Genomic DNA, 27,270 nt, shown 5'->3' with positions numbered 1-27,270 from the left:
TGTAGATTAGAACAAATAATCTATCATCCTAAATATGCCAAACCAGAAGGAAGTTCAAAGGAATGCCTGAGTTGCTAACATAGCAGCAGAGTTATCTATCTTTCTATCTATTTATATCTCTGATGCCTGTCCTATTTGGGACTCTCTTAAGGGGGAGGCCAAGGCAAAAGATTCTCCATAACTGCTGAACTCCAGCACCACTTCTTAAGCCTTTAGTGCCTCACCCTTATTAGGTCACTGGCAAAGAGCATCTCTATCAGTGTTTTCAGAGGCTTCTACCTAATGTTCCTACCAACTACCTCTACCTAATATGCCTACCTAACGGTCCAACCTACTACTTTTATGTAAAGCTCCTAAATACTACCTCCACCTCATGTTTTTACATAATGCTCCTGTCAAACATTCCAACCTCCTACTTATACCTACTGCTCCTACCATTTTGCAAAAAGGCAGTGCTATTACACAGCGCTCATCACAGAAAAATTTTGTTACGAAGAATGAGTTGTGTGAGATACGTGTTATCAAGTGTTATGTGAGATAAAAATAGGTTGTATATTTGGGGCAAAAGTGCCAGCAGTCCACGTGCAGTTAAGGCAGAAAGAAAAACAGCTACCTGGGTCAAAGGAGTGCAACTTGACAACCACAGAAGTGTTGTCCACTGTGCAACTGTCACTAACCCTCCTAATACCTCTCTGGTAGGTGGCTGCCAACAAACTACTACCTACCAGCAGAGTTACAGGGAATAAAATAAGATTGGTAAGAAACAGCTAAAAAAACATTAAAAACAAAGATGTTTGCAGGTAAGCAGGTAGGTGCCTACCAAATTTTCTTCATTTCATTAGACATTGTCTTTTGGCTGTAGAAACTCAGAAACTCAAAGCTTCAGAATACCATGGTCCTTTTTTCATGCATTTTTTACTACTGAGTGGAGAATCACCCGTGGATATTCTCGAGAGTCCACTATAGATATGTATGTTGCAAGTAGAAGTCAGGACACTTCAACTACAAATAAAAGCAAAGAAAGTGACAGAGACGCTGATCTAAGTATGGAAGTAGAAAGTCAGGAAATGGCAAGCACAGACATCTTACCAAGAGATACATGACACTGACTAAGGTATGGAAGGAGAAGGAGAAAGTGGAGAGCAGGAAACTTCTAGCACAGATGTGTGTGGAAAGGGACTCTGATGCTGACTCAAGTATGGAAGAAGTTGGGAAGGAAGAAAGCAAAAGTCAGTAAGCTCTCTCAGGCATGGTTAGATACAAAGCAGCAAATGAACAACAAATGCAGGGGATGGGCAAAGTCTGAAGATACTACACAAAGGGAAATTACATGTATGGGAAGACTGGCATTTTGCACTACTTAAAATGTAAATCTACACAACCTAGAAAATTTCTGAACTGGTATGTGGAAGAACATAGATTCTACCATCCAAAATTGTGCAATCACTAAAAATTAAGCACTGCTTGAACAAGTAATAAGAGAACTACCACATTTCAGGGACAATTTAACATATTCTTTTTTATTGAAAGACAAAGTGCCAGAGACAGGGAAGAACTACCAATGGATGAAGTGACAATGGCTTCCTTCCTCAGAATGGTGAGGGAACTGAAAGTTCTGCCAAGTTCAGCAGACACACAGAGGATATTAACCCCTCAAAACAACAAAGACACAAGTAATATAACATCCTTCATATAAGCTACAATACAGGAATTGAAATCACACAGAACAAATAAGATGCCATCCACAAGTGGTTTACTAAGTGAGTCAAGTGCAGTATTTGCCATCTGCACTGGAACATTTACAAAAGGCCATATGAAAAGTGAGGTGTGGATCCCAATTTACAACCTGTACTGATGTTACAGGACTAGATCACGTGAAGTTTTGTATATATACCAGATACACTTAAAACAACTAAGTAATTACATTCATCTATAACCCACCAGATGCAAATTTACAGAACAAATATGAAACACAGAATAATGTCTCGACTTCCTTAAAAACCCAGCCTCAAGCACAAGTATCTTTGGAGACTTCAACATGGCACACATAAAATGAAGGGAGGTAGGAAATAACACTGCAGTGGAAAATACTGACACTGGAAGGAACTCTGCAAACTATCTACAAAAAAAAAGTTATTCAAACTGTGAAAAGTTCTCCCTCACTCAACAAATAATGAAACCGACCAAAGGAAATAACATTCTGGACTTTATGTTCATGAATAATGTGGAACTATTAAGTGATGTTACCATCTCAAACACCCTATACTTTGTTAGAATTCACAAAACAGTGGAAGAGTTTTCAGGATGTGATCAATGAAATGTCTGCAACACAATAGGAAACCGTGCTAAGTACTAAAAGTAGAAAGCTCAACAGATCTAGGTCAAAATGAGAAAGATGACCACTTTACATGCAGTGAAAAAAAAGAATTACAGATCTTCTAAAGAAGCCACAGCTCACCCAACAAATGAAAGAAAATCTATCAAGTGAATTACAGGAGACCATAAACTAAAAATGTCACATGAAACACAGGAAAAAGAACAAAAAGCCATAAATAAGATACAACCCAAAATACTTTCATACATATGCAAAATGCAAATCCAGAGCCACAAACTCCACAGCCCACTTCAAACAGAAGGTAACTTACCAGACGACTGTCAAGAGATTCTAATATGGCAATATGAATCAGTATCCACCGAGCCAAAATCATTAAAAATGAATGACCCAAGAATACTTCTTCCTAAACAGTAATTTCCCAATTGTACACATAGCAGATATCACTCCTCAACACAAGATTTCAAGAGTGCTATTGAGCACATGCCCATGCACTCAGTCCTAGGTCTGGACTCATGGAATTCAGTCTTCATAAAGAAATGCAAGACACCTCTTTCACAGGCACAAAATATTCTCTGAAAAAAAATCTAGATTCTGGCATCACTCCTGTGAGTCTGAAACTGGTCCACACTGCCTCACCCCACAAAGGTGGAAGCAAAGCAATCCCAAGAGGCTATAGGCCAATAACATTAACATCACACATCCTAAAAATCTTCAAAAGAGTTACAAGGGGTAAGCTGACTAAAATTATGGAAGTGAAGAAATTATAAAACCCTGGACAATTTGTTTCAGAGTGGGAAGATCTTGCTTCTCTAAGTTGCTTAAACATTATGACAGGACTACTGAAGCTCTGGAAAATAAAGAAAACATTGGTTCAAATCCTACTCACTGTGCTACGTAAGAGGTGCAACAAAACCAGGTATACCCTGTTCGGTTACATCTGATAGCTGGGTGGACACAAAGCTTAGCTGGTATTGGTGGACACAGACAGGTGAAGGGTGTGAATGGAGTAAGGAGTCACTGTGGTTATCAGACAACAATGACTGGCTGCCGCAAGAACATCTCCGGCCAGAGACTGGCAACCCAGCACCAGTCAGGCTGCTGTAATAGCTTAGCATAATTCTAAATTGCCATTTATTGGCTTACTTATATAAGTTAGATAGATCAAGGGACTGCATTGATTAAGATGACTTTAAAATATTTCTTAATATCTTATGATTATCAGATGTAATTACTGAGAGTTAAGACTTGAAAATAAGACAATCTTTATGACACTGGCTCATCCACCAGCTCTGTAAATACTGTACCTTACCTGTTCGTGACACCTATCAAGTCATACTACTAAAGTTGGAAATAAAACAGCCAGTAGTCTCCATTAGTTTATTTTCCAAGCTAAATCTGAGTCCATATGATAGTTTACATGCTAACACACGAGAGAGAGAGAGAGAGAGAGAGAGAGAGAGAGAGAGAGAGAGAGAGATCCTGAGCAGATAACATCATTGGGTATCAGTACCAATTATCATTCAAAGAATTTTCAATTCTATAATGAAAGATTTTCATAACATCATCACACTAGAGTAAGAAGGTGAGGCATAAACAAGCACAAACCTTTAAATGATGGGGAGTAAGTTGCATTGTCAGCAGACTTTAGCACACACTACTCTAGTTTGCTGCCATTTCTTCATTTTCAAATATTTCCTCAGCCAGAAATAAAACGAAATAGGAAGTGGTATAACACTTCAGGAATAGTATTTGATTGATCCTGTATCTCCCAAAATATTGTGACCAATGCAAAATGCATGGTGATGAATAAATATGAAAATATTATATTGGTGATCTGAAAGGGCATGTAATGAACTGGTGCCTGATGTAAGCCCTTTGAACTCCTTACATCGCATTTGCCAAATTTCCTCTTTGAGTCATGTGAAATAAAGCCAAACAAAAAAAATTACAAAAAATTACGTAAACTGGCAAATAATAATCATCTACTGAATAATGAAAACTGGTAGCTAGGCAGTATTTACAGTATGAGTCAATACAGTTGGCAACATTGCATTGAGACAAAACATGTAGCTTTGTTGATTGAGAACATCATGCCAACATTTACTTTAAACATCACTCACCATTCTATAAAACTTTATAATCAACTTTTTCTTTGATAGATAAACTTTTTAAACTAATTTTTACCTCTTTAGCTCTGGAAATTACTCCATATTTAAACTGGCTGCTTATATTGCAAGCAATTTACGAATATAAATATATCTTTATTTCTTAAATACTCGCCATTTCCCACGTAGATGAGGTAGCATTAAGAACAGAGGACTGAGCCTTAGAGGGAATATCCTCACTTGGCAACCCTCTTTGTTCCCTCTTTTGGAAAATTAAAAACGAGTGGGGAGGATTTCCAGCAGCCCCGCTCCCTCCTATTTTAGTCGTCTTTTAAGACATGCAGGAATATGTGGGAAGTATTCTTTCTCCCCTATCCCCATGGATAAAATATAAATATACATCATATTATCATATTCAATTGCCGTCTCCTGCATCAACGAAGTAGCGCAAGGAAACAGACAATGAATGGCCAAACCCAACCACATATACATGTATACACATAAACGCCCATACACGCACATATACATTTCAACATATACCTATACATACATACAGATATATACATATATACACATGTACATAATCATACTTGCTGCCTTCATCCATTCCCATCGCCACCCTGCAAAACATGACAATAGCATTCCCCCTCCAGCGAGGTAGCACCAGGAAATGACAAAAAATGGCCACATTCATTCACTCTCAGTCACTAGCTGTTATATGTAATGCATCGAACGACAGCTCCCTTTCCACATCCAGGCAACACAAAACTTTCCATGGTTTGCTCCAGATGCTTCACAAGCCCCGGTTCAATCCACTGACAGCAAGTCGACCCAGGTATATCACATCATTCCAATTGACTCTATTCCTGGCACACCTTCCACCCTCCAGTATGTTCAGGTCCTGATCGCTCATAATCTTTTTCACTCCATCCTTCCACCTCCAATTTGGTCTCCCACTTCTTCTTCCTTCCACTTCTGACACATGTAATCTTTTTGTCAATCTTTCCCCACTCATTCTCTCCATGTGTCCAAACCATTTCAACACACCCTCTTCTGCTCTCTCAACCATACTCTTTTTATTACCACACATCTCTCTTACACTTTCACTACTTACTTGATCAAACCATCTCACACCACATACTGTCTTCAAACATTTCATTTCAAACACATCCACCCTCCTTCGCACAACCCTATCTATAGCCCATGCCTTGCAACAATATAACATTCTTGGAACCACTATTCCTTCAAACATACCCATTTTTGCTCTACAAATAATGTTCTCGCCTTCCACACATTATCAATGCTCCCAGACCCTTCGCCCCCTCCTCCACCCTGTAACTCACTTCTGTTTCCATGGTTCCATCTGCAGCTAAGGCCACTCCCAGATGTTTAAAACACTTCATTTCCTCCAGTTTTTCTCCATTCACACTTACCTCCCAATTAACTTGTCCCTCAACCCTAATGAATCTAATAACCTTGCTCTTATTCACATCTACTCTCAACATTCCTCTTTCACACACTTTACCAAACTCAGTCACCAACTTCTGCAGTTTCTCACCCAAATCAGCCACCAGCACTGTATCATTAGTGAACAACAACTGATTCACTTCCCAGGCCCTCTCATCCACAACAGACTGCATACTTACCCCTCTTTCCAAAACTTGCATTTACCTCCCTAACAACCCCATCCATAAACAAATTAAACAACCATGGAGACATCACGCACCCCTGCCGCAAACATTCACTGGGAACCAATCACTTTCCTCTCTTCCTATTCATACACATGCCTTACATCCTTGGTAAGAACTTTTCACTGCTTCTAGCACCATACCTCCCACACCATATACTCTTAAAACCTCCCACAAAGCATCTCTATCAACCCTATCACATGCCTTCTCCAGATCCATAAATGCTACATACAAATCCATCTGTTTTTCTAAGTATTTCTCACATACATTCTAGAAAGCAAACACCTGCTACACACATCCTCTACCACTTCTGAAACCACACTGCTCTTCCCCAATCTGATGCTCTGTACATGCCTTGACGCTCTCAATCAATACCCTCCAGTATAATTTCCCATGAACACTCAATAAACTTATGCCTCTGTAATTTGAAAACTCACCTTTATCCCATTTGTCTTTGTATAATGGTACTATGCTTGCATACCGCCAATTCTCATCCACTTCAACATAAGCCATACATTCATAGAATATCTTTACCAACCAATCAACAGCACAGTCACCCTCTTTATTCCCATCGCCACCTCACCACACATGGAATAACAACCCCCTCCCCCCCGCATGTGTGTGAGGTAGCGTTAGGAAAAGACAACAAAGGCCACATTCGTTCACACTCAGTCTCAAGCTGTCATGTAATAATGCACCGAAACCACAGCTCCCTTTCCACATCCAGCCCCACAGAACTTTCCATGGTTTACCCCAGACGCTTCACATATCCTGGTTCAATCCATTGACAGCACGTCGACCCCAGTATACCACATCGTTTCAATTCACTCTATTCCTTGCACGCCTTTCACCCTCCTGCATGTTCAGGCCCCGATCACTCAAAATCTTTTTCACTCCATCTTTCCACCTCCAATTTGGTCTCCCACTTCTCGTTCCCTCCACCTCTGACACATATATCCTCTTGGTCAATCTTTCCTCACTCATTCTCTCCATGTGACCAAACCATTTCAAAACACCCTCTTCTGCTCTCTCAACCACACTCTTTTTATTTCCACACATCTCTCTTACCCTTACATTACTTACTCGATCAAACCACCTCACACCACATATTGTCCTCAAACATCTCATTTCCAGCACATCCACCCTCCTGCACATAACTCTATCCATAGCCCACGCCTCGCAACCATACAACATTGTTGGAACCACTATTCCTTCAAACATACCCATTTTTGCTTTCCGAGATAATGTTCTTGACTTCCACACATTCTTCAAGGCTCACAGAATTTTCGCCCCCTCCCCCACCCTATGATTCACTTCCGCTTCCATGGTTCCATCCGCTGCCAGATCCGCTCCCAGATATCTAAAACACTTTACTTCCTCCAGTTTTTCTCCATTCAAACTTACCTCCCAATTGACTTGACCCTCAACCCTACTGTACCTATTAACCTTGCTCTTATTCACATTTTCTCTCAGTTTTCTTCTTTCACACACTTTACCAAACTCAGTCACCAGCTTCTGCAGTTTCTCACATGAATCAGCCACCAGCGCTGTATCATCAGCGAACAACGACTGACTCACTTCCCAAGCTCTCTCATCCACAACAGACTGCATACTTGCCCCTCTTTCCAAAACTCTTGCTTTCACCTCCCTAACAACCCCATCCATAAACAAATTAAACAACCATGGAGACATCACACACCCCTGCCGCAAACCTACATTCACTGAGAGCCAATCACTTTCCTCTCTTCCTACACGTACACATGCCTTACATCCTCGATAAAAACTTTTCACTGCTTCTAACAACTTGCCTCCCACACCATATATTCTTAATACCTTCCGCAGAGCATCTCTATCAACTCTATCATATGCCTTCTCCAGATCCATAAATGTAACACACAAATCCATTTGCTTTTCTAAGTATTTCTCACATACATTCCTCAAAGCAAATACCTGATCCACACATCCTCTACCACTTCTGAAACCACACTGCTCTTCCCCAATCTGATGCTCTGTACATGCCTTCACCCTCTCAATCAATACCCTCCCATATAATTTACCAGGAATACTCAACAAACTTATACCTCTGTAATTTGAGCACTCACTCTTATCTCCTTTGCCTTTGTACAATGGCACTATGCAAGCATTCCGCCAATCCTCAGGCACCTCACCATGAGTCATACATACTTTAAATAACCTTATCAACCAGTCAACAATACAATCACGCCCTTTTTTAATAAATTCCACTGCAATACCATCCAAACTTGCTGCCTTGCCGGCTTTCATCTTCCGCAAAGCTTTTACTACCTATTCAACGTTTACCAAATCATTTTCCCTAACCATCTCAATTTGCACACCACCTCAACCAAAACACCCTATATCTGCCACTCTATCATCAAACACATTCAACAAACCTTCAAAATACTCACTCCATCTCCTTCTCACATCACCACTACTTGTTATCACCTCCCCATTAGCCCCCTTCACTGAAGTTCCCATTTGTTCCCTTGTCTTATACACTTTATTTACCTACTTCCAAAACATCTTTCTCCTCTCCCTAAAATCTAATGATACTCTCTCACCCTAACTCTCATTTGCCCTCTTTTTCACCTCTTGCACTTTTCTCTTGACCTCCTGCCTCTTTCTTTTATACATCTCCCACTCATTTGCATTTTTTCCATGCAAAAATCGTCCAAATGCCTCTCTTCTCTTTCAATAATAATCATACTTCTTCATCCCACCACTCTCTACCCTTTCTAATCTGTCCACCTCCCACGCTTCTCATGCCACAAGCATCTTTTGCGCAAGCAATCACTGCTTTTCTAAATACATCCCATTCCTCCCCCATTCCCCTTACCTCCTTTGTTCTCACCTTTCTCCATTCTGTACTCAGTCTCTCCTGGTACTTCCTCACACAAGTCTCCTTCCCAAGCTCACTTACTCTCACCACTCTCTTCACCCAAACATTCTCTCTTCTTTTCTGAAAACCCCTACAAATCTTCACCTTTGCCTCCACAAGATAATGATCAGACATCCCTCCAGTTGCACCTCTCAGTACATTAACATCCAAAAGTCTCTCTTTCGCGCGCCTATCAATTAACACGTAATCCAATAACGCTCTCTGGCCATCTCTCCTACTTACATACGTATATTTATGTATATCTCGCTTTTTAAACCAGGTATTCCCAATCACCCGTCCTTTTTCAGCACATAAATCTACAAGCTCTTCACCATTTCCATTTACATCACTGAACACCCCATGTATACCAATTATATAGTATGAAAAAAAAAAAATAATTCATACTGTCTGCCCTTATTCATTCCCGTCACCACCCAACCACACATGAAATGACAACCCCCTCCCCCCCGCATGTGCGCGAGGTAGCACTAGGAAAAGACAACAAAGGCCACATTCGTTCACACTTAGTCTCTAGCTGTCATGTATAAAGCACCGAAACCACAGCTCCCTTTCCACATCCAGGCCCCACAGAACTTTCTATGGTTTACCCCAGACGCTTCACATGCCCTGGTTCAATCCACTGACAGCACGTTGACCCCGGTATACCACTTCGTTCCAATTCACTCTATTCCTTGCACTCCTTTCACCCTCCTGCATGTTCACACCCCGATCACTCAAAATCTTTTTCACTCCATCTTTCCACCTCCAATTTGGTCTCCCACTTCTCCTCTTTCCCTCCATCTCTGACACGTATATCCTTTTTGTCAATCTTTCCTCACTCATTCTCTCCATGTGATGAAACCATTTCAAAACACTCTCTTCTGCTTTCTCAACCACACTCTATTTACTACCACACATCTCTCTTACTCTTTCATTACTTACTCGATCAAACCACCTCACACCACACATTGGCCTCAAACATCTCATTTCCAACACGTCACATCCACCCTCCTCCGCACAACTCTATCTATAGTCCACGCCTCGCAACCATATAACATTGTTGGAACCACTATTCCTTCAAACATATCCATTTTTGCTTTCCAAGTAATGTTCTCAACTTCCACACATTTTTCAATGCTCCCAGAACTTTCACCCCCTCCCCCACACTATGATTCACTTCCACTTCCATGGTTCCATCCACTGCCAAATCCACTCCCAGATATCTAAAACACTTCACTTCCTCCAGTTTTTCTCCATTCAAACTTACCTCCCAATTGACTTGTCCCTCAATCCTACTGTACCTAATAACCTTGCTCTTATTCACATTTACTCTCAGCTTTCTTCTTTCATACACTTTACCAAACTCAGTCACCACCTTCTGCAGTTTCTCATACGACTCAGCCACCAGCACTGTATCATCAGTGAACAACAACTGACTCACTTCCCACGCTCTCTCATCCAGAACAGACTGCATACCTGCCCCTTTTTCCAAAACTCTTGCATTCACCTCCCTAACAGCCCCATCCACAAACAAATTAAACAACCATGGAGACATCATGCACCCCTGCCACAAACCAACATTCACTGAGAACCAATCACTTTCCTCTCTCTTCCTACTCATACACATGCCTTACATCCTTGATAAAAACTTTTCACTGCTTCTAACAACTTGCCTTCCACACCATATATTCTTAATACAACCATTAAATCTTTCAAACAAGGCTTTTATTGTTATATCAGTTTACATCAAAAGTATCCCCAGATGGAGACTCTCCAATATCTTGGACAAGGTTTCCATGACATACCACACCAATACAAGGCAGATTCGTTAGCATTATACACTTGTTCTGGGGCTAAGTTCTCCATTACCACTAACTGCAAATTCATCCACAAACTTTGTCACAGCTTTATGATTTGTTAATGTAACAATCACAGATTGGCAGTTGGTTTCAGTCAACTCTTGTTACTATTGTTGTTTTATTCTTATTGTAAAGGCAGCCAGCTTGTGCTGCATCAGTCCCGGCCAGGAAGCCAACTTGCACACTCTCTCTTGGCCTGTATGTATTACTGTTGATTGTTTGATAGAGAATTGGAGTTTTCATTGATTCTTTTAATATGACCTCACACTACAAACTTCCATGTCAGCACTAAGCTCTTCTCTGTACACACTATGCACTTAAACTTGTGTAACCATCCTTGCAAATATTCAGTCACAGTCTAGCTTTCGTTCTCGACAAAATACTTTGGCCTGCTCAATAAGCATCTCCCCTGAAATGCTTACACCTTCATTATGTGGGAGCTTAAACCACTTTACAAGTGCACTGTCTAATTCTGTGCTCCTGGCACCTTTCAAAGTTTTCTGAAACTTTAAACTTTTCTGTCTTTCATTTTCAGCAAAAAACTGATTATAAGAAATTAACAGGACGGTTGATTAGCTTGGCTGCAGTGTAAACAGATTATCGCACAGCACTGCTAATAGTGCTGCTCTGATGGCAGATCCACGAACTAATGAAGGCAAATTCAAAACATACCGGACCATGGGAGTTGCTGGACCACACAGTGCCAGACTAGAGTGGTAGAACCTGTATCATCAGAAACAGCAGTGCAAAATGAGTGCAACAGACAAATACCTACAAACTATTCCAAATCAGCCAGGCTGTGGGGGAAATGTGGACCTGAGGGTTCTGGCTTCCACCAGCTTGGTCAACCAGCCACCTAATCAAGCAGGTTAGGCCTAGCCCAAACTGTGTGGGTGAAGATCCCTGAAGACTATACACAAGGTATACACACTAAGAAACTTCTGCAACTCCTTCTCACTCTTAGCAAATACCACAGTATCATCCACAAGAGGCTTGTCACTAGCCACTGTACTTCACCACTACAATCCATCTCTGCACCCTTTGCTTTTGCTTTCATCTCCCTTACCAATCCATCCATATGTATTGTTAAAAAGCCATGGTGACATCATACAACCCTGCCTCACACCCACATGTATTCTGAAACCCTCGCTCAACTCTCCATCCACTCTTACACATGCATTTGCTCCTCCATAAAAAGTTTTCACATCATCAAATAGTTGTCCCATATTCCATATATCCTTAACATATCCCATACAGCATTCCACTCGACTATGTCAAACTCTTTCTACAGATCCATAAAAGCTGCATACAGCTTATGACCTTTTGCTTGAAACTTTTACAGTCATCTTCACAGCACAAATCTAATCCACACATCCCTTACCTTTCCTAAAACCCAATTGTTGGCTACTTATTGATCTAATGGATCTTATACAAATCAATTCTCTATGAAAAAAAAAGTAGTAGGTTTCATGAGTATACAATTTTGGCTTTTCAAGGTATGACCAAGGTTATGTTGCAAGTCAAAGAGTGATTCCCAGTGACAGATGGATAAATAAATAGAACAATTAATGGCAAAGATGACGGACAAAATCATCCCAAAGTGTCTGTCATCCTTTGAAGACAAAACTATATCCCCAACGTACCAAACATACACACAAAACAAAAATTTTTACACTGACATCCTCTATGGTGTTACCTTATTACTTATTTATTTATTATACATAATCGCTGTTTCCCATGTCAGTGGCCTATCCAATCATATACACATATATACACATACATACATATACATATCAACATATACAACATATACATACACAGACACTACTTACATACACATATACATATTCATACTTGCTTGCCTTCATCCATTCCTGTTGCTACCCCGCCACACAGGAAAACAGCATCACTATCCCCTGCTTCATCCAGGTAGCACCAGGAATAGACAAAAAGGCCCCATTCATTCACATTCAATCTCTAGCTGTCATGTGTAATGCACCAAAACCACAGCTCCCTATTCCACATCCAGGCCCCACAGACCTTTCCATGGTTTACTCCAGAAGCTTCACATGTCCTGGGTCAGTCCACTGACAGCACATTGACCATAGTAAACCACATAGTTCCAATTCACTCTATTCCTGGCAAGCCTCTCGCCTTCCTGTATGTTTAGGCCCCGATCGCTCAAAATCTTTATCACTCCATCCTTTCACCACCAATATGGTCTCCCGCTTCTCCTTGTGCCCTCGACCTCCTACACACATATCCTCTGTCAATCTTTCCTCACTCATTCTCTCCATATGCCCAAACCATTTCAACACACCCACTTCTGCTCTCTCAACCAAAATCTTTTTATTTCCACACACCTCTCTTATGATCTTTTCATTAGTTACTTGATCAAACCACCTCACACCACATATTGTCCTCAAACATATCATTTCCAACATCCACCCTCATCCATACAACCCTATCTGCAGCCCATACCTCGCATCCATATAACATTGTTGGAACTACTATTCCTTCAAACATATCCATTTTTGCTCTCCACAATAACATTCTCTCCTTCCACACATTCTTCATTGCTTCCAGGCCCCTCATCCCCCGTGACTCACTTGCGCTTCCATGGTTCCATCCACTGCTACGTCCACACCCAAATATCTCAAACACTTCACTTCCTCCAATTTTTCTCCATTCAAACTTTTTTTTTTCTTTTTTTTTTGCTGTCTCCCGCGTTTGCGAGGTAGCGCAAGGAAACAGACGAAAGAAATGGCCCAACCCACCCCCATACACATGTATATACATACGTCCACACACGCAAATATACATACCTACACAGCTTTCCATGGTTTACCCCAGACGCTTCACATGCCTTGATTCAATCCACTGACAGCACGTCAACCCCGGTATACCACATCGCTCCAATTCACTCTATTCCTTGCCCTCCTTTCACCCTCCTGCATGTTCAGGCCCCGATCACACAAAATCTTTTTCACTCCATCTTTCCACCTCCAATTTGGTCTCCCTCTTCTCCTCGTTCCCTCCACCTCCGACACATATATCCTCTTGGTCAATCTTTCCTCACTCATTCTCTCCATGTGCCCAAACCATTTCAATACACCCTCTTCTGCTCTCTCAACCACGCTCTTTTTATTTCCACACATCTCTCTTACCCTTACGTTACTTACCCGATCAAACCACCTCACACCACATATTGTCCTCAAACATCTCATTTCCAGCACATCCATCCTCCTGCGCACAACTCTATCCATAGCCCACACCTCGCAACCATACAACATTGTTGGAACCACTATTCCTTCAAACATACCCATTTTTGCTTTCCGAGATAATGTTCTTGACTTCCACACATTCTTCAAGGCTCCCAGAATTTTCGCCCCCTCCCCCACCCTATGATCCACTTCCGCTTCCATGGTTCCATCCGCTGCCACATCCACTCCCAGATATCTAAAACACTTCACTTCCTCCAGTTTTTCTCCATTCAAACTCACCTCCCAATTGACTTGACCCTCAACCCTACTGTACCTAATAACCTTGCTCTTATTCACATTTACTCTTAACTTTCTTCTTTCACACACTTTACCAAACTCAGTCACCAGCTTCTGCAGTTTCTCACATGAATCAGCCACCAGCGCTGTATCATCAGTGAACAACAACTGACTCACTTCCCAAGCTCTCTCATCCCCAACAGACTTCATACTTGCCCCTCTTTCCAAAACTCTTGCATTCACCTCCCTAACAACCCCATCCATAAACAAATTAAACAACCATGGAGACATCACACACCCCTGCCGCAAACCTACATTCACTGAAAACCAATCACTTTCCTCTCTTCCTACACGTACACATGCCTTACATCCTCGATAAAAACTTTTCACTGCTTCTAACAACTTGCCACCCACACCATATATTCTTAATACCTTCCACAGAGCATCTCTATCAACTCTATCATATGCCTTCTCCAGATCCATAAATGCTACATACAAATCCATTTGCTTTTCTAAGTATTTCTCACATACATTCTTCAAAGCAAACACCTGATCCACTCATCCTCTACCACTTCTGAAACCACACTGCTCTTCCCCAATCTGATGCTCTGTACATGCCTTCACCCTCTCAATCAATATCCTCCCATATAATTTACCAGGAATACTCAACAAACTTATACCTCTGTAATTTGAGCACTCACTCTTATCCCCTTTGCCTTTGTACAATGGCACTATGCACGCATTCCGCCAATCCTCAGGCACCTCACCATGAGTCATACATACAATAACCTTACCAACCAGTCAACAATACAGTCACCCCCTTTTTTAATAAATTCCACTGCAATACCATCCAAACCTGCTGCCTTGCCGGCTTTCATCTTCCGCAAAGCTTTTACTACCTCTTCTCTGTTTACCAAATCATTTTCGCTAACCCTCTCACTTTGCACACCACCTCGACCAAAACACCCTATATCTGCCACTCTATCATCAAACACATTCAACAAACCTTCAAAATACTCACTCCATCTCCTTCTCACATCACCACTACTTGTTATCACCTCCCCATTTGTGCCCTTCACTGAAGTTCCCATTTGCTCCCTTGTCTTACGCACTTTATTTACCTCCTTCCAGAACATCTTTTTATTCTCCCTAAAATTTAATGATACTCTCTCACCCCAACTCTCATTTGCCCTTTTTTTCACCTCTTGCACCTTTCTCTTGACCTCCTGTCTCTTTCTTTTATACATCTCCCACTCAATTGCATTTTTTCCCTGCAAAAATCGTCCAAATGCCTCTCTCTTCTCTTTCACTAATACTCTTACTTCTTCATCCCACCACTCACTACCCTTTCTAATCAACCCACCTCCCATTCAAACTTACATCCCAGTTAACTTGTCCTTCAACCCTAATGAACCTAATAACCTTGCTCTTATTCACATTTGCACTCATCTTTCTCCTTTCACACACTCTTCCAAACTCAGTCATCACCCTCTGCAGGGTAGTGCAAGGAAACAGACGAAAGAATGGCCCAACCCATCCACATGCTCATGAAAATACATACACATCCACACACAGCATATATACATACCTATACATCTCAACGTATACATATATATACACACATAGACATATACATATATACTCATGTACATAATTCATAGTCTGCCTTTATTCATTCCCATCGCCACCCCACCACACATGAAATGACAACCCTCTCCCCCCGCATGTGTGCAAGGTAGCACTAGGAAAAGACAACAAAGGCCACATTCGTTCACACTCAGTCTCTAGCTGTCATGTATGATGCACCGAAACCACAGCTCCCTTTCCACATCCAGGCCCCACAAAACTTTCCATGGCTTGCCCCAGATGCTTCACATGCCCTGGTTCAATCCACTGACAGCATGTCGACCCCAGTATACCACACTTCCAATTCACTCTATTCCTTGCACGCCTTTCACCTTCCTGTATGCTCAGGCCCCAATCACTCAAAATCTTTTTCACTCCATCTTTCCACCTCTAATTTGGTCTCCCACTTCTTGTTCCCTCCACCTCTGACACATATATCCTCTTTGTCAATCTTTCCTCACTCATTCTCTCCATGTGACCAAACCATTTCAAAACACCCTCTTCTGCTCTCTCAACCATACTCTTTTTATTACCACACATCTCTCTTACTCTTTCATTACTTACTTGATCAAACCACCTCACACCATATATTGTCCTCAAACATCTCATTTCCAACACATCCACCCTCCTCTGCACAACTCTATCCATAGCCCACGCCTCACAATCATATAACATTGTCGGAACCACTATTCCTTCAAACATTCCCATCTTTGCTTTCCGAAATAACGTTCTCAACTTCCACACATATTTCAACACTCCCAGAACTCTTGTCTTATGCACATCATTTACATCCTTCCAAAACATCTTTTCATTCTCCCTAAAATTTAATGATACTCTCTCACCCAAACTCTCATTTGTCCTCTTTTTCAACTCTTGCACCTTTTCTTGACCCCATGTCGCTTTCTTTTATACATCTCCCAGTCATTTGCACTACTTCCCTGCAAACATCGTCCAAACATTCTCTTTCACTAACAATCTAAATTCTTAACCCACCACTCACTACCCTTTCTAATCTGCCTACCTCCAACCTTTCTCATACCACATGCATCTTTTGTGCAAGCCAACACTGCTTCACTAAATACATCCCATTCCTCCCCCACTCCCCTCAAATCACTAGCTCTCACCTTTTGCCATTCTATACTCAAAATCTCCTGATACTTCCTCACACAAGTCTCCTTTCCAAGCTCACTTACTCTCAAGACTCTCTTCTCCCCAACATTCTCTCTTCTGAAAGCCTCTACAAATCTTCACCTTTGCCTCCAAAAGATAGTGATCAGACATCCCTCCAGCTGCCCCTCTTAGCACATTAACATCCAAAAGTCTCTTTACCAAGCCTATCAATCAACATGTAGTCCAATAATGCCCTTTGACCATCTCTCCTACTCACATACACATACTTATGTATACCTCTTTAAATCAGGTATTCCTAACCATCAGTCCTTTTTCAGCAGACAAATAAACAAGCTCTTCATTTTTTTTTTCACAAAACTGAACATCCCATGCATACCAATTATATCCTCAACTGCCACTGCCCTTTGACAATCTCTCCTACTCACATACATATGCTTATGTATATCTTTCAAACCAGGTATTCCCAATCACCAGTCCTTTTTCAGCACACAAATCCACAAGCTCTTCACCATTTCCATTCACAACACTATAGACCCCATGTATTCCAATCATATCCTCAACTGTCACATAACTCACCTTCATATTTAAATCCCTCATCTCTATAACCCTGTCTCGTGTATCAAAGCTGCTAATACACTCACTCAACTGCTTTCAAAACATTTGCCTTACATGATCTTTCTTCTCATGACCAGGTACATAGGCACTAATAATCACCCCTATCTCTCCATCCACTTTCAGTTTTACCCACATCAATCAAGAATTTACTTTCTTACACTTTATCACATACTCCCACAACTCCTGGTTCAGGAGTATTGCTACTCCTTCCTTAGCTCTTGTCCTCTCACCAACCCCTGACTTTACTCCCAAGACTTTCCCAAACGAATCTTCCCCCTTACCCTTGAACTTCATTTCACTCAGAGCCAGAACATCCAGGTCTCTTTCCTCAAACATACTACCTATCTCTCCTTTCTTCTCATCTTGGTTATATCCACAAACATTCAGACACCCCAATCTGAGCCTTCAAGGAGGATGAGCACTCCCTCCTTGACTCCTTCTTCTGTTTCCCTTTATAGAAATCAAAATACAAGGTATATGATACAATACAGTTATTTTTCTTTTATTATTATTTTGCTTTGTCACTGTCTCCCGAGTTAGCGAGGTAGAGCAAGGAAACAGACAAAAGAATGGCCCAACCCACCCACATACACATGTATATACATACACGTCCACACACGCAAATATACATACCTATACATCTCAATGTACACATATATATACACACACAGACATATACATATATACACATGTACATAATTCATAGTCTGCCTTTATTTATTCCCATCGTCACCCCACCACACATGGAATAACATCCCCCTCCCCCCTCATGTGTGTGAGGTAGCACTAGGAAAAGACAACAAAGGCCCCATTCATTCACACTCAGTCTCCAGCTGTCATGTAATAATGCACCGAAAACCACAGCTACCTTTCCACATCCAGGCCCCACACAACTTTCCATGGTTTACCCCAGACGCTTCACATGTCCTGGTTCAATCCATTGACAGCATGTCGACCCCGGTATACCACATCGATCCAATTCACTCTATTCCTTGCATGCCTTCACCCTCCTGCATGTTCAGGCCCCGATCACTCAAAATCTTTTTCACTCCATCTTTCCACCTCCAATTTGGTCTCCCACTTCTCCTCGTTCCCTCCACCTCCGACACATATATCCTCTTGGTCAATCTTTCCTCACTCATTCTCTCCATGTGACCAAACCATTTCAAAACGCCCTCTTCTGCTCTCTCAACCACACTCTTTTTATTTCCACACATCTCTCTTCCCCTTACATTACTTACTCGATCAAACCACCTCACACCAAATATTGTCCTCAAACATCTCATTTCCAGCACATCCACCCTCCTGCGCACAACTCTATCCATAGCCCACGCCTCACAACCATATAACATTGTTGGAACAACTATTCCTTCAAACATACCCATTTTTGCTTTCCAAGATAATGTTCTCAACTTCCACACATATTTCAACACTCCCAGAACTCTTGTCTTATGCACATCATTTACATCCTTCCAAAACATCTTTTCATTCTCCCTAAAATTTAATGATACTCTCTCACCCAAACTCTCATTTGTCCTCTTTTTCAACTCTTGCACCTTTTCTTGACCCCATGTCGCTTTCTTTTATACATCTCCCAGTCATTTGCACTACTTCCCTGCAAACATCGTCCAAACATTCTCTTTCACTAACAATCTAAATTCTTAACCCACCACTCACTACCCTTTCTAATCTGCCTACCTCCAACCTTTCTCATACCACATGCATCTTTTGTGCAAGCCAACACTGCTTCACTAAATACATCCCATTCCTCCCCCACTCCCCTCAAATCACTAGCTCTCACCTTTTGCCATTCTATACTCAAAATCTCCTGATACTTCCTCACACAAGTCTCCTTTCCAAGCTCACTTACTCTCAAGACTCTCTTCTCCCCAACATTCTCTCTTCTGAAAGCCTCTACAAATCTTCACCTTTGCCTCCAAAAGATAGTGATCAGACATCCCTCCAGCTGCCCCTCTTAGCACATTAACATCCAAAAGTCTCTTTACCAAGCCTATCAATCAACATGTAGTCCAATAATGCCCTTTGACCATCTCTCCTACTCACATACACATACTTATGTATACCTCTTTAAATCAGGTATTCCTAACCATCAGTCCTTTTTCAGCAGACAAATAAACAAGCTCTTCATTTTTTTTTTCACAAAACTGAACATCCCATGCATACCAATTATATCCTCAACTGCCACTGCCCTTTGACAATCTCTCCTACTCACATACATATGCTTATGTATATCTTTCAAACCAGGTATTCCCAATCACCAGTCCTTTTTCAGCACACAAATCCACAAGCTCTTCACCATTTCCATTCACAACACTATAGACCCCATGTATTCCAATCATATCCTCAACTGTCACATAACTCACCTTCATATTTAAATCCCTCATCTCTATAACCCTGTCTCGTGTATCAAAGCTGCTAATACACTCACTCAACTGCTTTCAAAACATTTGCCTTACATGATCTTTCTTCTCATGACCAGGTACATAGGCACTAATAATCACCCCTATCTCTCCATCCACTTTCAGTTTTACCCACATCAATCAAGAATTTACTTTCTTACACTTTATCACATACTCCCACAACTCCTGGTTCAGGAGTATTGCTACTCCTTCCTTAGCTCTTGTCCTCTCACCAACCCCTGACTTTACTCCCAAGACTTTCCCAAACGAATCTTCCCCCTTACCCTTGAACTTCATTTCACTCAGAGCCAGAACATCCAGGTCTCTTTCCTCAAACATACTACCTATCTCTCCTTTCTTCTCATCTTGGTTATATCCACAAACATTCAGACACCCCAATCTGAGCCTTCAAGGAGGATGAGCACTCCCTCCTTGACTCCTTCTTCTGTTTCCCTTTATAGAAATCAAAATACAAGGTATATGATACAATACAGTTATTTTTCTTTTATTATTATTTTGCTTTGTCACTGTCTCCCGAGTTAGCGAGGTAGAGCAAGGAAACAGACAAAAGAATGGCCCAACCCACCCACATACACATGTATATACATACACGTCCACACACGCAAATATACATACCTATACATCTCAATGTACACATATATATACACACACAGACATATACATATATACACATGTACATAATTCATAGTCTGCCTTTATTTATTCCCATCGTCACCCCACCACACATGGAATAACATCCCCCTCCCCCCTCATGTGTGTGAGGTAGCACTAGGAAAAGACAACAAAGGCCCCATTCATTCACACTCAGTCTCCAGCTGTCATGTAATAATGCACCGAAAACCACAGCTACCTTTCCACATCCAGGCCCCACACAACTTTCCATGGTTTACCCCAGACGCTTCACATGTCCTGGTTCAATCCATTGACAGCATGTCGACCCCGGTATACCACATCGATCCAATTCACTCTATTCCTTGCATGCCTTCACCCTCCTGCATGTTCAGGCCCCGATCACTCAAAATCTTTTTCACTCCATCTTTCCACCTCCAATTTGGTCTCCCACTTCTCCTCGTTCCCTCCACCTCCGACACATATATCCTCTTGGTCAATCTTTCCTCACTCATTCTCTCCATGTGACCAAACCATTTCAAAACGCCCTCTTCTGCTCTCTCAACCACACTCTTTTTATTTCCACACATCTCTCTTCCCCTTACATTACTTACTCGATCAAACCACCTCACACCAAATATTGTCCTCAAACATCTCATTTCCAGCACATCCACCCTCCTGCGCACAACTCTATCCATAGCCCACGCCTCACAACCATATAACATTGTTGGAACAACTATTCCTTCAAACATACCCATTTTTGCTTTACAAGATAATGTTCTTGACTTCCAAACATTCTTCAAGGCTCCCAGAATTTTTGCCCCTCCCCATCCTATGATTCACTTCCGCTTCTATGGTTCCATCCGCCGCCAGATCCACTCACAGATATCTAAAACACTTTACTTCCTCCAGTTTTTCTCCATTCAAACTTACCTCCCAATTGACTTGACCCTCAACCCTACTGTACCTAATAACCTTGCTCTTATTCACATTTACTCTTACATTTCTTCTTTCACACACTTTACCAAACTCAGTCACCAACTTGTGCAGTTTCTCACATGAATCAGCCACCAGCGCTGTATCATCAGCGAACAACAACTGACTCACTTCCCAAGCTCTCTCATCCACAACAGACTGCATACTTGCCCCTCTTTCCAAAACTCTTGCATTCACCTCCCTAACAACCCCATCCATAAACAAATTAAACAACCATGGAGACATCACACACCCCTGCCGCAAACCTACAGTTATATGATATAACATTCCTTTTCTAGCACTGAAAATCATACAGAATGTTGATGTGAGCTCTGAGGATGCTTAATACTCTCAAATTACAAAAGTTAAAAACTTATCCTGCATCCTTACCCATTACTAGTCTGGTTAACTGGAGACTGTGGCCTAGGTGAGGCATAGCCAGAATCATGACAAAGTTGAGCCAGTTTTGATGCTGAGTAATAAGCTAATTTGCGTGACAGATATTCTGACTGTGTGATCTCATCTAGGTACTGTAAAGGCAGAGGCAACACAACACGGAGAACAACATCATGTTCAGCTCCACGCCAACGTACAAATGCCTCCACAACCCACTCTAACAGTTCCTGACGGTCAAGTAATCCTTCCTGCAAGAAAACAAGAATATATGATTGCATTATGAGTTTGAAAACTTTCTGAAACATTCTCAGATCTAACAATGCATGAATACACATATAATCATAATGTTGCAATGCTAATCATCTAGTTAGGATTTTTAATATATGTATGGATCATGATAAAATGCCTTAAGACTGGCAGAATGTATGTACAGTGCCACTGCGTAAATGCAAAATGCAAGGGGGACAAAGGTGAGTTTTCAAATTACAGAAGTATTAGTTTTCTTAGTGTACCTGGTAAAATGCATGCATGAGTGGTGAATGACAAGGTGGTGGCATCCACAGAGCATCAGACTGGGGAGAAAAATGTGGCTTCGGAAGAGGAAGAGGAAGTGTCGATCAAGGATTGGCTTTGAAGAATGAGTGTGAAATACTTACGAGAAACAGAAGGGTTTGTTTTTGGTATCTTGGGATCTGAAGAAAGGATTGGATAGGGATGGTAGACATGCTTTGTGGAAGGTGCTATGAATATATGCTGTAGTAGAAAAGCCATCAAAACAGTAAGAAGTTTTCATCATGAGAATAAGGCATATGTATGAATTAGTAGAGAAGAGGTTGAGTGGTTCCAGGAAAAAGTAGGTCTGGGGCAAGAGTGTGTGATGTCATCATGGCTATTCAATGTTGATGGATAAGGTGAGGGAGTTTAATGTAAGGATGTTGGAGAAAGAGAAACAAGTAAGCAGTTTGCTGGGGTGGGGGTGGGCTTTTTTTTAATAGGTGAATCAGTTGTTGCTTGCTGATAATGTGGCACTGGTGGCATATATGAGTGAGAAACTGCAGAAACTGGTGTCTGAGTTTGGGAGAATCTGTGCAAGAGATGTTTTTCTTCATACTTGGTTGAAATTTCCCATGTTAGCTTGGTAGTGCCAGGAACAGATGAAGAATGGCCACATCCTCTTACATCCAATCTCAACAGTCATGTGTAATGCAACAAAACCACAGCTCCTTATCCAGGCCCCACAGATCATTTCATGATTTACCGCGAACACTTCACATGCACTGTTCAGTCCAATGACAGCTTGATGACCCTGTACAGTATATGACAATGCTCATTCACTCAATCCCATGCATGCATTTCACCCTCCTGCCTATTCAGGTCCCAATCACTCAAAATCTTTTTCACTTCATCCTTCCATCTTGAATTTGGTTTCCCCGTTCTCCCTACATCTTCCATTTCTGATACACATACCTCCTTTGTCAACCTTTCCTCACTCATTCTCTCCATATGTCTACATCATTTCAGCACACCCTCTTCTGCTCTCTCTATCACACTCTTTACATTATCACACATCTCTCTTATCCTTTCATTAGTTACTTGATCAAACCTAACATCTTATATTATCCTCAAACATTCAATTTCCAACACATCCATCTAACTTCGCACAGCCTCACCTATAGCCTAAGCCTTGCATCCATATGATATTGATGGGACTACTATACCTTCAAACGTACTCATTTTTCCCCTCCCAGAAAATGTTCTCTTTCCACACTCTTCTGTAATTCCAAAACATACCCCCCACAGACACTTCCACTTCCATGGTTCCATTCACTGCAATGTCCACTCCCAGGTATCTAAAACATTTTGCCTCTTCCAATTTCTATCCATTCTGACTTACATCCCAACTAATCTGTCCCTCAACCCTGCTAAAGCTAATAACCTTGTTTTCATTCAAATTTACTCTCAACTTCCTACTCTCAGACATTCTTCCAAACTGTCACCAAATTCTAAAGTTTCTCACTTGAATATGCCACCAGTGATACATCATCAGCAAACAAAAACTGACTTTCACTTCCCAGGCCCTCTCATCTCCCACAGACTGCATATTCACCCTTATCTCCAAAACTCTTGCATTTACCTTCCTCACCAACCCATCTGTAAACACATTAAACAATCACGGTGATATCACATGCCCATACTACAGACCGACCACTTGGAACCATTTACTCTTCTCTCTTTCTACTCATAAATATGCCTTACCCTTGATATAAACTTTACATTACTTCTGGAAGTTTTCCTACCACCCTGTGTATTCTTAAGACCTTCCACACACATCTCTATAAGCCTTATCATTTGCTTTCGCCCATCTATAAATGCCACATACAATGCCATCCATTTCTCTATGTATTTCTCACACACATTCTTTATAGCAGACACCTGATCCATACATCCTCTGTCTGAAACCATGCTGCTCCTCTCTCAATCTGATGCTCTGTACATGCCCTCACCCTCTCAATCAAAACCCTCTCATACAACTTGGCATGTACACTCAACAAACTTATACCTCTGTAGTTTGAACACTCACCTTTATCCCACTTCTCTTCATACAATGGCACTATGCAAGCATTCTACCAATCCTTAGGTACCTTACTATGATCCATAAATACACTGAAAATCATTACCAACCAATAAAGAACACATTCACCCCCTTTCTTAATAAATTCAACTGAAATACCATGTACTCCAGCCATCTTGCCACATTCATCTTACTCAAGGCATTCACTACCTCTTATCTCTTCACCATACCATTCTCCATGACTCTCTTGCTTTGCATACCACCTTAACCAAAACATCCAAAATTTGCTATTCTGTCATCAAACACATTTAACAGTCCTTCAAAATACTCACTATACCTCCTCCCCACTTCATCACTACCTGTTATCACTTCCCCTTTGCCCCTTCTGCCAATGTTCCCATATATTTCTTGCTTTACGAACATTATTTACCTCCTTCCAAAACATCTTATTCTCCCTTAAGTTACCGTTACTCACTCACTGCAACTCTCAGTTGTCTCTTTTTCAACCCCTGTAACTTCCTCTTGACCTCCTGCCATTTTTTCTTATGCATCCCCAATCCTTTGCACTCCTTTCCTGTAAATTCTGCCCAAATACCTCTTTTTTCTCTTTCACTTGCAATCTTACCTTCATCCCAACACTCATTACTCTTTCAAAATTTGCCTACTTCCCACCTTTTGCACACTACATGCTATCTATATATCTATCTACATCTCTGATGCCCATACCCTCCGAGAGCTCCCATTACGGGGTAGCCACAGCAAAAGAGTCTACACTTTTCCCTGTCCTTATATGCCTCCCTCGCATACATCATTCCTCGCATTCTTCCACTATTTCTCTCTCTCCAGTATTCCTCCACCTTATTTGTCCAGGTCGCCTCCCTCGCATACATCATTCCTCGCATTCTTCCACTATTTCTCTCTCTCTCCAGTATTCCTCCATCTTATTTGTCCTGGTCACAGATGGTCTTCCACTCAAACCAACCCTTTTAACTGTACTACCATACACTCTCCTTGTAAACTCCCAGTCGTGCATTCTTTCAACATGCCCAAACCAACTTAAAGTATTACATTTCACCCATTCTATCACTCCATAATTCATTCCCTTTGCATTCCCTGCCATAACATCTCTCTCATACACCCCTTAATTTTTTTATTCATTCCATCTAGTCACACCACATGCTTTTCTCAAATAGCTCATTTCTACAGCCTGGATTCTTGACCTCAGTGACTCATTCCATGTCCATGTTTCAGCTGCATAGGTTATAGTTGGGAGGACTACGCTGTCTCTTAGTCCTCTCCTCACTTCCATACTTACACCTCTACCATTCATTATTCTATTAGTGACCCCAATGACTTCTACCCTGTATTGCTCTCTCCCATATCTCTCCTTCCATATCACCACACTTACCCAAGACAGCTCCCAAATACTTAAATTCTCTCACTTCTGTGAGTCCTACTTCCCCATACCTAAAGCACAAATTAGTACACTTTCTCCTTTCACTCTCAATGGTTTAACAAAATCTATACTTTCACTGTATTCTTTCAAATACCATTACATACTTTTACTTACAGAGAAGAGGTAGTGAAAGCTTTGCGGAAGATGAAAGCCGGCAAGGCAGCAGGTTCGGATGGTATTGCAGTGGAATTTATTAAAAAAGGGGGTGACTATATTGTTGACTGGTTGGTAAGGTTATTTAATGTATGTATGACTCATGGTGAGGTGCCTGAGGATTGGCGGAATGCGTGCATAGTGCCATTGTACAAAGGCAAAGGGGATAAGAGTGAGTACTCAAATTACAGAGGTATAAGTTTGTTGAGTATTCCTGGTAAATTATATGGGAGGGTATTGATTGAGAGGGTGAAGGCATGTACTGAGCATCAGATTGGGGAAGAGCAGTGTGGTTTCAGAAGTAGTAGAGGATGTGTGGATCACGTGTTTGCTTTGAAGAATGTATGTGAGAAATACTTAGAAAAGCAAATGGATTTGTATGTAGCATTTATGGATCTGGAGAAGGCATTTGATAGAGTTGACAGAGATGCTCTGTGGAAGGTATTAAGAATATATGGTGTGGGTGGCAAGTTGTTAGAAGCAGTGAAAAGTTTTTATCGAGGATGTAAGGCATGTGTACGTGTAGGAAGAGAGGAAAGTGATTGGTTCTCAGTGAATGTAGGTTTGCGGCAGGGGTGTGTGATGTCTCCATGGTTGTTTAATTTGTTTATGGATGGGGTTGTTAGGGAGGTAAATGCAAGAGTTTTGGAAAGAGGGGCAAGTATGAAGTCTGTTGGGGATGAGAGAGCTTGCTAAGTGAGTCAGTTGTTGTTCGCTCATGATACAGCGCTGGTGGCTGATTCATGTGAGAAACTGCAGAAGCTGGTGACTGAGTTTGGTAAAGTGTGTGGAAGAAGAAAGTTAAGAGTAAATGTGAATAAGAGCAAGGTTATTAGGTACAGTAGGGTTGAGGGTCAAGTCAATTGGGAGGTGAGTTTGAATGGAGAAAAACTGGAGGAAGTGAAGTGTTTTA

General features: G+C 41.4%; 1 protein-coding gene across 2 annotated transcripts in view; it reads right to left on the bottom strand.

The window, feature by feature from the left end:
• Positions 1 to 27,270, bottom strand: part of LOC139760017 (mediator of RNA polymerase II transcription subunit 12-like protein) — a 456,094-nt gene that overhangs the window by 281,396 nt on the left and 147,428 nt on the right. For both annotated transcript variants that reach the window (XM_071682758.1, XM_071682766.1), the window contains exon 7: positions 22,171 to 22,424. In XM_071682758.1, the coding sequence (XP_071538859.1) occupies positions 22,171 to 22,424 (254 nt within the window). The remainder of the gene's footprint in view (positions 1 to 22,170; positions 22,425 to 27,270) is intronic.

This window comes from Panulirus ornatus, chromosome 3, assembly GCF_036320965.1.
Source record: "Panulirus ornatus isolate Po-2019 chromosome 3, ASM3632096v1, whole genome shotgun sequence".
NCBI lineage: Eukaryota > Metazoa > Arthropoda > Malacostraca > Decapoda > Palinuridae > Panulirus > Panulirus ornatus.
The sequence above is the reverse complement of the archived record's forward strand: the minus strand, read 5'-3'. Positions and strand labels throughout refer to the sequence as shown.